General features: G+C 43.5%; 1 protein-coding gene across 1 annotated transcript; it reads right to left on the bottom strand.

The window, feature by feature from the left end:
* Positions 1–7,931: 7,931 nt before the first annotated feature.
* Positions 7,932–13,565, bottom strand: LOC128774227 (uncharacterized). Its single transcript, XM_053892809.1, is given in 3 exon segments — positions 7,932–11,228; positions 11,230–12,057; positions 12,059–13,565. Coding segments are annotated over 3 exon segments (5,304 nt in total). The 5' UTR covers positions 13,253–13,565; the 3' UTR covers positions 7,932–7,946.
* Positions 13,566–16,227: the final 2,662 nt, after the last annotated feature.

Below are 16,227 nucleotides of genomic sequence, written 5' to 3'. Positions count from 1 at the left end.
AATAAACTGATAGTAGCCAGAGGGGAGGAGATGGGGGGATGGACAGAAAGAGTGAAGAGGAGTGAGAGATACAGGCTTCTGGTTATGAAATGAATTAGGCATGGGAATAAAAGGCACAGCACAGGGAATATAGTCAATAGCACTGCAGTAGCATTGTATGGTGACAGATGGTAGCTACACTTGTGATGAGCATAGCATAATGTAGAGACTTGTGCAATCACTATGTTGTACACCTGAACGTTGTGCACATTGCGTGTCAGCTACACTTCAAGTTTTTTAAAAGACACCAGTCAGAGAATGAGAAAACAAACAACAGACTGAAAGAAAATATTTGCAGATCATATTTCTAACAAAAGACTTGTCTTGAAAATATATAAACAACCCTCAAAACTCAAAAAAAAAATAAGAAAACAACCCAATTAAAGAAAACAGACAAAAGATTTAAGTAGAAACCCTGCCAAAATAGATACACGGATGGCAAGAAAGTATATGAAAAGATGTCCCACATTATTACTCATTAGGGACATTTAAATTAAACCCACAATGAGATACCACTAACACCCATTATAGTAACTAAATAATAATAATAATAATAATAATGTTTTTAATTACTATACCAAAGCAAGGATGAGGCACAAGGAACTCTCAGATGCTGCTGGTAGAAGTGTAAAATTATATAGCCATTCAAAAACCTCTCTGGCAGCTTCTTATAAAGTTAGATACATTTATGATATGATCCAGAAAAAACTCTCCTAGGTATTTCCCCCAAATAAATAAAAACTTATATTCACACACAAAAAATTTACACAGAGGTTTGCAGCACCTTTATCTGTACAGCCACAAGTTGGGAACACCCCCAGGTCCTTCCACTGGTAAATGTATGACCCAATTTTAATATAGCCATACAAAGAGTCCTATTTATCAAAAACAAAAACAAGAAACGATTGATTTACATACACCGGGGTGAACCTCAAATGCATTTTCCTAAGTGAAAGAAGTCCAACCAAAAACTTGGACATATCGTACGATTCCATTTATATGATGACAAGTCAGTGACAGAAAGATAGACCCCAATTAAAAGAGGAAAACCAGGTGAAGAGTGCAAATTCACGAAAGAATGTCAGTGCCAATAAATATATGTCAGTCAAATATATTTAGAAAGTACACATAAAAACGCAAAATGTTACCATTTGTATTTATGAGTTTGGAAAAGTAAATTATTTAAAATGCCTAATGTTGATTTTTTTTGAAGTGTAGAGAAACAGTCTGCACTTTTAGTGGGAGTATATAAGGCTTTTGGAGTGATTATTTACATCAATAGTTTATATTGTCAATCACTAGACCCAAACATACCACTGCTCACGCACACACAAAATGTATATTGTGAAATCATTACACATGTTCGCAAAAATATAAACACAAATATATTCAGTATGGTATTATCTGTAAGAGTAAGAAAATTAACAAAACATAAATATGCCTCAGTAGGAAACTGGTTATATATCATTATACATAACAACAACGGACCCTCAGTCATGTCCAGCGCTAACACTCCATGGCTCTGAATTCCAGCAACCTGATTTACACTAACATTCAATTTCCAAGATGTTTCAGGACCTAGAGGGTACAATATCACTGCACTAAGCGCTCAGGTTACAAAGATGAATAAGGCACAGACCTGAGTCTCAGGGATCTTACGGTTTAAAAGAAGACCTAGTCTTGGAAATTAACAACTTCAATAAACCATAAGTGCATGTGATAAAGGTATTTATAAGTTCCTAATGGAGTACAGAGGACGGTCATTTAATTCAGACTCTAATGAAGACCTACTTGCCAAACAGTTAATACTTCCTGCACTTTCCACTAATAATTTCCCCGATGCCACAGAGCAGTAAGTTTTTTTGTCAGTACTGGAGCACGTGTCTGCCTGGGATTATAGATCCTTTAGACCTCCGTCGCACCACTTATGGTTGGCATTAAGGGATATCCATAGGGAAAAGATCACTCTTGGGGCTAAAATAGAAGGAGTTATGTGTCAAGTATAGTGGACCGGCTCATTTCCTTCACCGAGCACAGGGAATATAGTGGATCCTTAGTAAAAGCTTGTTGTTTCAGTGATTTTCCAAAATTCTCCACGAGAGGATTGTCATGAGGTATGTCAAGATGAAGTGCTAAGACTGCAACCAAGATTAGCAAGAATAAACTGTACTTGTTGGATATACTTGATAGACTCATACGCTGGTGAGTACATTTGATGATGAAAACTCTTAAACCCAATTCTTTGTTATTCCAAACACTGGGTCATGCAGATGCTAATGTGTTCTCTTAAAAATCTGAACTCTAACAGACTGTCCAGAGGAAGTTTTGGTATGAATCATACTAATATTCCAGCAGCCGCCATGCCCAGAGAGAATTTTGAAAACCAACAACTTCTTTGTCAATTTTTTATCACCTTCCCTAAAGAAAACAACCAAAAATTTAAAAATGATAATGAAACCATTCATTGCACTAAGTTTAAAGACAAATCACTTGATCAGGCTTTTAGGAAGGAGGGAAGGGAAGAAGCAATTAATTTATTTTTTTTTCTTCCTTTGAACAATGCATAGATAATAGCCCATTGTGTGTGCAAATTACAGTCAGGCTGCAAAAATGCTGTATAATTTTAACATTCTACTAGCCTTTCCCAATCAATCTCATTGATGTTCTTTCCAAGTATAAAAAATGGAAGTTTGGCTTCTCCAACTTAAAGAAAATATAAGATCTCATTCTGTGCTTCTTAGTTTCTTTGTTATGATTCTTTAATGCCACTGGTATAATTGATTTCTTTCTTTCTCCTGGAGTTGAATGCTCATTTTTGATTCTAGAATGACAGAATCTGCTTCTCTGAAGCTGTGATGAATGAGGTATATGTACTTTTCTAACTCTTCTGTTTACGTCCAAAAGATGCACTTGAAGAAGGGAATTGCTGCTTGTCAGAACTGGATGCTCATTTTTCCACACTGGTGAAATATTTCCTGACTGCCTTTGTCTCAACTAGAGAACAAGCAAGCAAGACAGTCATCATAAAATCCTAAGGAAGCAGGCAAAAATCCCTTGCAGGCTTGCATAGAAAAATCCAGACCAAAACTGGAGAAATGCATCAAATGTAATGATACATGGATAAACATTTTTAAACAATTTCTCTTCAAATACCTGTTAGCCACCCAAACTCCCAAAGAATATAGGAAACCCAAAATTCTCACTAAAGCCAAGTAATATTGGGAATGTTTAGGAAGATTATACAAATTTCACTAACTCCTAAAATACCTTAGGAAATTACCATCATTAATGATCTTCCCAGATGGGAAGCAATATGACTTCATAGTTTCACAGTCAGTCTCAAGGTTACTGAGCTAGTAAGTACTGGAGTTGAGATTCAAACCCAAACACATGTGTCTTCAAAGCCCAGGCTCAACCAAACCATCTCACTGACAAGGATGTGGGATGACTGCAAGATACAGTCTTGAACACTTGGCTGGGCTCAAAACCATAACCAACATTTTATCTCTCCGTCCCACTGCCCCTTGAACCAATCAAAAGACACACCGTATTCTCTATTCCCATTTAAAAAAATCAAGAACCGTAAATAATTATTTTTAATATTTTTTGAACTCCAGCAAGATATAATTTGAGTAAACACCGCGACAGGCAATGAAGCCTACTTTAAAAGGATTTTGTTTTATAGACTTGGCTCTTTGTGAAGTTGATTTTTACCTATTAGCTGCTGATATAATTTAAGTGCACCGCCAGCAGACAAATGGCAGTATTGAGAACAGGATAGCACAGTAGCGAAAATGCATGCTTCCTTTTTAGCTCCCAAGAGAGTGGCTTTTGTATCACCTCTCCCCTGAAATAATATGTTTTATTCCCAATACTTTGCGTTGATACCGCACCCCATCAAAAGAGTTTTCTTTCTTTGTCTCTCTGTCTCCTTGAATCTGTTGCTTTTTTCTCTGTCATGGGCCTCTTCAGTACCAAGAAATGTTTATGTTATCTCATTTCATCCACTAGGGAAGAACTGTCCTATTTTCTACTGCATGATTACATAGCCAATAAGACGTGAACTTAAAATTTAAGTCCAGATAGTTCTGACTTAATTTCTACAATATCGTGGCACATTTCTATTATTCTTTTTTGGTCTCTTTGCCTTTATTTCTCTATATAGCCCGGCTTAACTGAATTTCCTTTCTTTGGCCCTCTGCCCAGTGATATATCTTCACTCCTATTCCTTTCATCTCTTTCTTTTTACCTCCCTCTTCCACCTGTACCATCTGACTAGCTCTCTATTTCTAGGACTATATTATACATTTATTCATTCAACCAATCATTCATACATTAATCCCTTCATTTAATAATTCAACAAATACCTATAAAACATATATTATGTGTCAGGCCCCCTGATGAGAATCACATACCCTCCCGTCTATGAAAGAGTTCATCGTCAATCAAGACAAACACAGTAGAAGTGTAAACAGGCCTAGGAAGCAAAAACATTGGGCATTCCATTTCATGGAAACAGAGACATCTCTCTACATACATATTTTTTCCAAAAGTGAAAACCTTGTTTACTTAATTTGGATCCTAAGTAACTCTTTAAAATCTAATTTATCATGCATATTTTCTAATGAGATGAAATATTCTTTGAAATATTCTTTTAATGACTACATAATAGTCAGTGCATGGATTTATTATAATTTATTTTTAAATTCTACCCCTGTTGGTCACAGAGGTTGTTTCCATTTTTTCCTCTATTAGACTAGTAATGTTGCAATGATTTATCCACATTTAAAAAAAAATTTGTTAATGTTCATTTTTGAGAGACAGACTGCAAGCAGGGGAGAGGCAGAGAGAGAGGGAGACACAGAATCCGAACTAGGCTCCAGGCTCTGAGCTGTTAGGACAGAGCCCAACGCAGGGCTTGAACCCACAAACCATGAGATCATGACCTGAGCTGAAGTCAGATGCTCAACTGACTGAGCCACCCAGGTGCCCCTATCCACATTTCTTATTGTACTTATAAGGTACATGCCTAGAAGCTGATCTTCTGATTCAAAAAAAGAAACATAGGAAAGTGTCCGTAACACATCTTGCTAAAGTGCTTTTCACAAGTTTCAAATGTGCATGCTCACTGGCAGTCTATAAAGGGGCTACCTCCCAGCACTCAGTATTAAGTAACATAAAATTTTTAAAGATTCAATTTAACACATGGAAAAGAATACTTTGTTACATAAACTTCCCTTCATTTGATTATTAACAAGGTTTAAAATATTCCCAAAGACTTATTGGTTATTTGAATTTCTTTAGTTTATTTCTTTGCCCTTGTAGCCCACTGAGTCATTACTATTTTTTATATCTATTTATAAAAGCATCTCTCTATGAAATGTTAATTTTGATAGGAAACATTTCATTATTTGGCATTTTATTTAAAATTGTAAAGTATGCTTCCATTTCCATTAAATCAAATATTCCTACAACATTTATTGAAAGACTACTAGTTCCAGATGATTGACTGAGCCAACAGTGTTTTTCTCCGTCTCTATTGTGTTTCCACTAAAATTATGATACAGTAGGAAAAAACGGAAATAAAATCAGAGGGACAAAAAGAACACAAGCGGAGCATCAGCAGAGGAGAAATTGCAACAGATTTTTTTTTCTATCAAAAATACATGGAAGCATATCACGGGTATTTGTATACGCCCAAACTCCTCAAAACGCATACTTTAGATAGGTGCCATTTAAAAAAAAAATTTGTTTTAACGTTTATTTATTTTTGAGACAGAGAGAGACAGAGCATGAACAGAGGAGGGGCAGAGAGAGAGGGAGACACAGAATCTGAAATGGACTCCAGGCTCTGAGCTGTCAGCACAGAGCCCGATGCGGGGCTCGAACTCAGGGACCATGAGATCATGACCTGAGCCGAAGTCGGACGCTTAACCGACTGAGCTGCCCAGGCGCCCCAATAGGTGCCATTTTTTACCTATCAATTATATTTCAATAAGGCTTTAAAGAATTAGTTAAAAAAATTAAAAGGAGATGGAAGCATGTTGATAATGGAAACAGTCTGGAGGACCCACAGCCCCCAAAATCAAGAAGGGAATAAGCAGAAGAGGAACCCCATCTGCCCAGGAGACCTCCAGAGAGGGTCAGGCTGATGAGAGGAAGGGTAAATGTGAAGAGGAAGACTACCTCTGTTCCCAGAAAAACTCCGAGGGTCATCCGCACCCCCTTCCCCATGCCTGTCTACAGTAAGAGATAGCCGAGTGTTTATGCCCAATCAAACAAACAGAATCTGGAGAACACTATGCTAAGCGAAACAAGCCAGATGCAGAAAGAAAAAAAAAATCTGCACGATCTCACTTAAATATGGAATATAAAAATTTGGATATACAGAAGCAGAAAGTACAACAGTGGTTACGAGGGATGATGAGGTAGGGGAAATGGTAGATGTTGATTAAAATGTACAAAGTTGCAGTTATGTAGAAGAAATCTAGAATGAATCTAGAAATCTAATGCACAGCACCATGATCATAGTTCACAAGAGAGTAGTGAATACTGGAAATTTGTTGAAAGATTGGGTTTCAGAGGCTGTAACTACACACACACACACGGTAACTATGTGAGGAGATGATCTGTTAATTAGCTTGACTGTAGTAATCATGTCACTATGTGTATGCATATCAAATCATCATGTTGCATACTTCAAATATATATAATTTTTATTTAAAAATTCAATTATTTGAAAATTTTAAAATAAAGAAATTAAGTAGGTAACCTGGGAAAGCTAAGGCTGCTGGGGGGCGGAGAAGTAGGGACTGGGAGGGGGCAGTACAAGCCCTAGTAAAACGCACGTCACTGATGGGGGTAGGGTCACCAGCATAACAGTCAGTCCCTGGCTCCTCACCCTAAAGACATGCCTGATAGACTCAGCAAGCATAGGGCATTCTGTTTTAACACTCAAAACCTCATTTTTATATAGTACAAACTCTTTATCCTTATGGGGGGATTCCTGCCATTGGTTTTAATGCTTAGAAAAATCACTTAAACTCATGGTCAATTTAATTATTGCTTATCTTTTCTCCAATATTTTCTAATATTTAAACATTTCTAAATATTCTCTAATATTGAAACATTTCATGCTTTAATCCCTCAAAAATGTATTTTCTAATATATCATAAGATCTAACCTAATATTGTTATGCCCAGAATTCGTGATCCCCAAAGACCACTAGGGAGCCGAGTCCGATGCAAAAGCAAAAGAACCTTTATTCGAGCTAGCTCGAGCTCAATCCCCTACCTGCACCGACGCAGCGGTGAGATACCAGGGAGAGAGAGCGAGTTTCAAAAGCACAAAGGTTTTATAGGGGTCTAGGGGCAGTTGGTGAGGTAATGGCTGTGGCCTCAGCCGAATGGCTGGGGAAGGGTCGTGGCCTCAGCCGATTGGTTGGGGAAGGGTCGGAGTCCTGTTACGCAGGTCGCTGGGCGTGTTTTGATCAGAAAATTTGAACGGGTGAGCGGGAGGTTACTCAAGGGGAGGAGGCGCAGTCTGAGGTTTCTGTGAATTTCCGGGAAAAGGGGTCATGTCGGGGACATAGTCACTCAAGGTGGAGAACACAGAACAAGATGGAGTCGGCCGGCGTAGGCCCACCCTTTCATTCCCCCCTTGTCATGTAACTTACGGACCCAATCATGGGACCGGCTGCATTTATGGTGACAAGGGGAACAGAGTTTGGAAGTTTACGCTAAGTTCTGGGAAGCATGTGTCCCTGGGGTGGCTCTGGGAGGTCTAATTAAGTATTGTCCCTGAGCTGGTATCTATGATCTGCCAGGTGATGTTTTGGGGGGTGTGGGGACTCCCGGTAGCATGAGCAATGACAAGCAGAGTTAACAGAGTTACCAATATTAGGTGGGTCAAATGTGCTGTAGCTTGAGCTTGAGCTTGAGCGGGTTGTGTTGGTCCCGACTGATGGCCCATCGCGTGACGAAGTCCTTCTGGATTGAGGAGGGGTCCGCTGGCCGAACGTGGGTGTGATGGACCCAGGTCGCGATGCCGTCTACTTTGAGAGCGGTGGGGGTTGTCAGCACTACAATGTAAGGTCCCTTCCAGCGCGGCTCGAGAGTCTCTCGGTGGTGCCTCTTGACATAGACCCAGTCTCCCGGCTTGTACTGATGAGGTGTCGGGGTCGGGCCAGCCTCGTAGATGGCACGGAGGCGCGGCCAAATATCCTCGTGCGCCCTCTGGAGCCCTCTCAAGGAAAGAAAAAGTTCTTGATCTTTAAACTCTGCAAGAAGTTCAGCTCGAAGGCTGGGAATAACAGGGGGTGGCCTGCCAAACATGATCTCGTAGGGAGTAAAACCCAGAGTGTAAGGAGTGTTTCTAACCCGGTAAAGGGCGTACGGTAGGAGAGTCACCCAGTCCCCGCCAGTCTCCATGGTTAATTTGGTAAGGGTCTCTTTTAGGGTTCTATTCATTCTTTCTACCTGTCCTGAGCTCTGGGGCCTATAAGCACAATGTAATTTCCAGTTTGCCCCCACCGCCTTGGCTACTGCCTGTGTTACCTGAGAGATAAAAGCTGGTCCATTGTCTGATCCTACCATGGCAGGAAAACCATACCTGGGTAAGATGTCTTCTAGTAGCTTCTTAGCCACCGTCTGAGCCGTTTCATGCTTGGTTGGGTATGCCTCCACCCAGCCAGAGAAGGTGTCTGTAAATACTAAAAGATATTTATAACCATACTTTCCTGGTTTGACTTCAGTGAAGTCGACTTCCCATTGGGCTCCCGGTCTGGTGCCTCTGAGCCTGGTTCCTTTTTTATTTGATGTGGCTTTCGCGTTGGTGAGTTGGCAGGTCTTGCAGGCAGATACAACTTGCTCTATTTTGGTGTCCTGTTGGTGAATCTTGATTCCGGCATGTCGGATTAAGTCTTTTAATTTTCGGGCCCCCATGTGAGTAGACCGATGCATGTGCTCTAATATTGAGACTCCGAGCTGGTCTGGCAGCACGAGCTCCTTGTTAGGTGTATACCACCATCCCTTTATCTCCTGGGCCATGGGGAGTTTCTTGATCCGCTGTAACTCCTCCTGGGAGTATTTGGGCTGGTCTGGTAAAACTGGGTCTCCCGGGTCTGGTAGTTGTATGGTCATGGTGGGGACTGGAGTAAGGGCTACTGCCTTGGCTGCCTGGTCAGCCTTTCGATTACCTCTAGCTACTGGGTTATCAGCTTTTTGGTGCCCTTGGCAGTGGATAATGGCTAGCTTGGCAGGAAGCCATAAGGCCGTAAGCAGGTTAAGTATCTCCTGCTTATTTTTTATAGTCCGTCCTTCTGCCGTCAGTAACCCCCTCTCCTGATAAATTGCCCCATGAATATGAGCGGTGGCAAATGCATAACGGCTGTCTGTGTAGATGTTAAGCCGTTTTCCAGCTCCCGGCATCAGCGCCTTGGTGAGGGCTATGAGCTCCGCTCGCTGGGCTGACGTTCCGGAGGGTAGAGCCTCCGCCCATACGGTGTCCGTTTCGGTGACCACCGCTGCACCCGCATACCTGTGTCCGTCTTGCACAAAGCTGCTGCCATCAGTGAACCAAGTAGCCTCGGCATCGGGGAGGGGCTGGTCGGTCAGGTCCATCCGGAATCCATGTACTTGTTCCAGGATTCCTGCACAGTCATGTAGTGGAGCACCTAGGTCAGGGTCGGGCAGCAGGGTTGCAGGATTGAGGGCTGCACTGGGGTGGAACTGCACTTGTGGAGGGTTGAGTAGGAGGCTCTGGTAATGAGTCATACGTGTATTGCTCATCCATCTATCAGGAGGCTGTTTCAGGACCCCTTCAATGGCGTGTGGGGTCGTGATCCAGATCTCCTGTCCTAGGGTCAGTTTGTCTGCATCCTTGACTAGAAGTGCTGTCGCCGCAATAATTCTTAGGCATGGCGGCCAGCCGGCAGCCACTGGGTCTAGTTTCTTAGACAGGTAAGCCACTGGGCGGTTCCAGGGGCCTAAGGCTTGAGTTAGAACCCCTTTTGCTATTCCCTTATGTTCGTCTACAAAGAGGTGGAAGGGTTTCGTAATGTCTGGTAGGCCCAGGGCTGGGGCACTTAGGAGGGCCTTTTTTAACCGATTAAAGGCAATTTCTTCTTTTTCAGTCCATTTAAATGTTTTCCCCTCTTTGGTAGCTTCATATAGGGGCCTGGCGATCTCAGCAAAACCTGGAACCCAGAGGCGGCAGTAGCCGGCTGATCCTAGGAATTCCCTCACTTCTCTTCGGGAGGTGGGAGTAGGGATCTTTAGGACAGTTTCTTTTCTGGCATCTGATAACCGCCGCTGTCCGCCCTCCAGGATATATCCCAGGTAACTTACCCTCTCCCTGCATATCTGAGCCTTCTTCGCGGATGCCCGGTACCCTAAAGCCCCCAGGGTAGCCAGCAGGTCCTGGGTCCCTTGCTCACAGTCTTTGGCCGTGTCAGCAGCAATCAGGATGTCATCTACGTACTGTAGGAGGGTGAGGCCAGGGTGCTCCCTTCTGTACTCACCCAGGTCCTCGTGTAGTGCCTCGTCGAAGATGGTGGGTGAATTTTTGAATCCCTGAGGTAGCCGTGTCCAGGTGAGTTGTCCATTGTAGCCCTCCTCCGGATCATGCCACTCGAAGGCGAACAGGGGTTGGCTCTGGGGTGCCAGCGGCAGACTGAAGAAGGCGTCCTTTAAATCTAGTACAGTATACCAGACCCTGGAGGGCGCCAAGGAGCTCAAGAGAGTATATGGGTTGGGAACAGTTGGGTGTATGTCCACGACCCTCTTATTTACTTCCCGGAGGTCTTGTACCGGTCGGTAGTCATTTGTGTGAGGCTTTTTGACCAGCAGTAAGGGGGTGTTCCAGGCAGACTGGCAAGGAACTAGTACCCCTAGGCTTCGTAGTCTCCGGATGTGTGGCTGGATCCCCTTCCGGGCCTCCTGTGACATGGGGTATTGTTTGATCCTTACCGGACTCTCTCCTGGCTTGAGCTCTACCAGGACTGGGGTCCTATGAGCGGCTAGTCCCATCCCCCCCCCAGTCTCTGCCCAAACCGAGGGGAATTCTTGTAGCCATCTGTCTATATTATCCTCTCTCAGGAGCGCCTCCTGGTGGAGGAGGTATTCATCCTCCAGTTTCATGGTCAGTACCTGGATGGGGTGGCCCTTGCCATCGGTGACCTGAGGCCCCCCCTTGTCTGAAAGTTATCTGAGCTCCAATCTTGGTCAGTAAGTCCCGTCCTAACAGCGGGTAGGGGCATTCTGGTATTACCATAAAGGAGTGGGATACCTGGCCTGTTCCCAAATCTACCGTTCTTCGGGTAGTCCATGAATACTGGCTCATACCAGTTGCCCCTTGTACCCAGGACTTCTTGCTAGCTAGTTTTCCTTGTGGGGTGCCGAGGACCAAATGTTGTGCTCCAGTGTCGATGAGGAAGTCAACAGGGGTCCCCTCCACTTTAAGAGTTACCCTGGGTTCGGGGAGAGGGTCCGAACCCCGACTCCCCTAATCACTCAGTTCATCTAGCTCTAGGACTTTTACTCGATCAGTCTTGCTTCCCTTCCTGCCGGCCTTTTTCGGACAATCTCGGGCCCAATGCCCTATCTCCTTGCAGTATGCGCACTGATCCTTCTGCAGCCTCTGCTTCCCCCCCTTGGTGGTTCTTTTACCTTTTCTTGCGTCGTCTGCCAGCTGCCGGAGACGGTGGTCTCGTTCCTCAGGGGAGTCAGCAGTGGTAGCTAGTAGTATTCTGGCCAGGTCTCGAGTCTGCTTACTGCTGGCAGCCGCCATGGCGCGAGACTGCTTGTCCTCAGGAAGCTCCCGGTTATTATATACCTTTTCGGCTACCACCAGTAAGTCCTGCAGACTTTTTTCTCCTAGTCTATCTATTTTCTGTAATTTTCTCCTAATGTCTATGGCCGATTGGTTTACAAAGGCCATGATAACAGCTGCCTTGCTTTCCGGAGCCTCTGGATCCATGGGGGTATAGGTACGGAATGCCTCCATGATCCGTTCTAAAAAAGGCAGCCGGAGATTCATCTTTTCCCTGTTGTACATTTCCTACCTTGGCCAAATTGGTTGGCTTTCTAGCAGCCATTCGGAGACCCCCCATTAGAGTCTGGCGGTAGACCCGGAGCCTCTCCTTACCTTCTGCCGTGTTGAAATCCCACTGGGGCCGAGTTAAGGGGAAGGAGGCATCTATCTGAGCCTGGTTGGTGGTGGGATTCCCGTCTGTGCCCGGAACTAGTTTTCGGGCCTCGTTGACGATTCTTTCTCTTTCTTCAGTCGTGAACAGGACCTGCAAAAGCTGCTGGCAATCGTCCCACGTGGGCTGATGGGTAAAAAGAACAGAGTCTAATAAATCAATAAGCCCTGCCGGTTTCTCGGAAAACTTAGGATTCTGAGCTTTCCAATTGTAGAGGTCACTAGTGGCAAAAGGCCAATAGTGATGGGGCTGGTTCCCCTCCGCGTCTGGGGGTCCGGTGGCTCGCAGGGGCAGAATAGTGGAGTCGGCGGCGGAGGCGGATTGCTCCCTCTGAGCCCTTTGTCTGGTGAAGGGCGGGCTTCCCACTGGAGCGTTTCCGCCTCCCGCTCTCGGAACAGCGTCTGCCTCCCCCGGGGGGGGAGGATGGTGTTCTTCCAGCATCCTAGAGGGGTTATACGAGGGAGGAAAAATTAATTCTTCTTCAGTACCCCCCTGTAAGACAGGGTAGAGGGGTGCTGAAGGCTGGATAAGACTTTTCTTCTTCTTTGTCCCCTGCAAAGCAAGAATGGGTTTTGGCTCCGGAGGGAGCGGGGCTAGGAAGGGCTTAAGCCAAGAGGGTGGGTCTTCCACAAGGTCCTGCCAAGTGATAATGTAAGGGAGCTGATCAAGATGGCCCGTCTTAGGCTGAGAGATGATACTCCTGACTCGGTGGATGGTAGGGAGGTTGAAGGTCCCCTCTGGTGGCCATCCGACATTGAAAGTTGGCCACTCGCTAGAACAAAAAAACTGCCACCGACCCTTTCGGACTTCCACACTGAGGTTGTTAGCTCTTCCCCTCACATCCTTAAAGTGATCAATCATAATACTTAGAGGAGTAGTCTGAGTCTGTCCCATAACGTCCGTCCAGTAAGTCCACAGAACAAAACAGAGAAACACAAAAACAGACAAACAGAGGGCCCCTAGAAAATCTTCCAACTCCATGGAAGCAAAACTGAAAGCTAGCTTAGACATTTGAGGGGATTCCACGTCCCTCCAAAACCGATGAGGGGATTCCACGTCCCTCCAAAGACGACGGCCTCACGCCGACCAGCGGGAGCGACCCGCCTCGTCTCAGACCTTTGAGGGGATTCCACGTCCCTCCAGAAGGGAGAATCGGAACGTCTTCCGAAACTCCCGGCCCGTGGTCCTCCAGTGCGTCCACTTAGACCGCGTCGGGCACTACCAGAATTCCAGAAGTGAGCTCACACAGAAAAGACAGAACAAACAGACAGACACTAACCGTGGCCAGTCAGGCTCTCCGGGTCGGGGGTTCCTCGGGGGTCTTGGGGATCCCGGACGAGCCCCCAAATGTTATGCCCAGAATTCGTGATCCCCAAAGACCACTAGGGAGCCGAGTCCGATGCAAAAGCAAAAGAACCTTTATTCGAGCTAGCTCGAGCTCAATCCCCTACCTGCACCGACGCAGCGGTGAGATACCAGGGAGAGAGAGCGAGTTTCAAAAGCACAAAGGTTTTATAGGGGTCTAGGGGCAGTTGGTGAGGTAATGGCTGTGGCCTCAGCCGATTGGCTGGGGAAGGGTCGTGGCCTCAGCCGATTGGTTGGGGAAGGGTCGGAGTCCTGTTACGCAGGTCGCTGGGCGTGTTTTGATCAGAAAATTTGAACGGGTGAGCGGGAGGTTACTCAAGGGGAGGAGGCGCAGTCTGAGGTTTCTGTGAATTTCCGGGAAAAGGGGTCATGTCGGGGACATAGTCACTCAAGGTGGAGAACACAGAACAAGATGGAGTCGGCCGGCGTAGGCCCACCCTTTCAATATTTGAATATCAAATTTTAAAACATCATTTTTGATGTTTTAAATTATCATTATTATTATTATTATTATTAGAGACAGAGAGAGAGAGGGAGGGAGATAGGAACAGAGAGAGAGAGAGAGAGAGAGGCAGACACAGAATCTGAAGCAGGCTCCAGGCTCTGAGCTGTCAGCACAGAGCCCAATGCGGGGCTTGAACTCATGAACGGCAAGATCATGACCTGAGCTGAAGCTGGACGCTTAACAGATGGAGCCACCCAGGCACCCCATATGTTTTTATGTAAACTATGGAGTTTTTCAAAAGCTATTTACTCTTTTCCATTTTACTATAATGTGTCAATTCCACTCTGCTTTAATTTTAACCTCAAAATACCTTTTAATATTTGAAAAGAGTTATTATTTTATTGTTTTTCAAACTTATTATTGTATTGTTATTGTATTATCTTTACTTTATTGTTTTTCAGAATTATCCTGTTTATTTCCCAGATTAAATTTAATAACATTTCACCAAAGCCTCTAAAACCTCTCATAATATTTCAATTGATATTTTCTTAAAACTATAAATAAAGAATAGACAATATTAAAATATTTAGTCTTCCTACTCAGGAACACACTATGTCTCTTTATTAATTTATATACATTTTTCCTTCTGGTAAAATTTTGCCGTTTTCTTCACATAACAGCAAAACATTTTTCTTCATGGTTATCGTCAGGTATTTTTGGTTCTCTTACTACTGTGAAATGATATTTCTCTCTAGTAATTCTTTTTTAGCTGTTGTCATTAAATTTTTATTGTTATCACAACATATACACATACAGAGGCTAAAGGGGTCAAATACATCTACAAATCCTGCTACACCTAAAAACACTCTCATGCCACCCACCTACACATTTCCTCATTCCTAGCAGTAACCTTCAAATGTTTGAGCTGGTTCTTTCGTAGTTAACTCCACATTTCTAGATAACCTGCTTACATTACTATTTACTGAGCATTTTAGTTTTAAGGACTATCTACTGATTTTTCTCCCATAAAAAGTCTAATTAAGCTTTCTTTTACAATCCCTTCGTTCCATCCTTCAAAATGTTTTGAGATATAATTGACATTTAACATTCTATTTCTTTCGAGTGTACAAACACAATGATATATACAAATATTTGTATATTGCAAAATAGTTACCACAATAAGTGTAGTTAACATCTGTCACCACAAATAGTTACAAAAAATCTTTTTTCTTGTGCTGGGCACTTTTAAGATCCTCTCTCTCAGCGACTTTCAAATACACAATACAGTATTGTTAAATACAGCCACCATGCTGTATATTACATCCCCATGACTTATTTTATAACTTTTGACTCCCTTTACCCATTTTGCTCAGTCTCTTAATTTTTATTTGAGCAATGCTTACATTGTTATTTGTATGTAAATGCTACTGAGAGCTAAACAGTAGTTTAACTTCCCTGGTCAGCTTTTCATTCTGACATTATCATTGTTTTGTTTCTATTTATTTGTTTGTGTGGGGATTTTTTTTAAATTTTTTAAAAATTTTAATGTTTATTTTTGAGAGAGAGAGAGAGAGAGAGTGAGCACAAGTGGGGGAGGAGCAGAGAGAAGGAGACACAGAATCTGAAGCAGGCTCCAGGCTCTGAGCTGTCAGCACAGAGCCCCACACAGGGCTCAAACTCGGAACCGTGAGATCCTGCATGACCCGAGCAGAAGTCGAAAGCCTAACTGAGCCACCTAGGCGTCCCAGGGTGGGGTTTTTTAGAGGGGGTGAGGCAGGCATAGTTTTCCATGTGCTACTCTTTGTCATCATTTTCTTTCCTGGTGGAGTGAAATCCTCTCGAGATATCCAAAAACATAAAGCGTTCTTTCATGTTCGTTTTTTTCGAGAAGTTTTTACTAGAGATGTCTGCTCTTTAGGTCTACTTCAGGTGTGATCTCTCTACCTATAGTGTTTGTTTTGTTTTGTTTTGTTTTTTTGGTTTTGTTTTGTTTTGTCTTTCTCTTCCATTGATGATCTCTCTCTGGTATGTTGGATCCATTGTCTCCTGGATTCCATCTCTTCCTCCTTTTGCTTTATTATTGTATTTTGGCAAAGCATATCTGCCAGTAGCTTCCTGAAGCAAAGGAAATAATTTTTGCCTGTCTATAAATGCCTTTATTCTACCCTCACACTTC

The sequence above is a fragment of the Panthera pardus genome, unplaced genomic scaffold (assembly GCF_024362965.1).
Source record: "Panthera pardus isolate Hobbes unplaced genomic scaffold, ASM2436296v1 HiC_scaffold_3, whole genome shotgun sequence".
Taxonomy (NCBI): Eukaryota; Metazoa; Chordata; class Mammalia; order Carnivora; family Felidae; genus Panthera; species Panthera pardus.
Note: the sequence above shows the minus strand (reverse complement) of the source record. Positions and strands in the feature narration are given on the sequence as shown.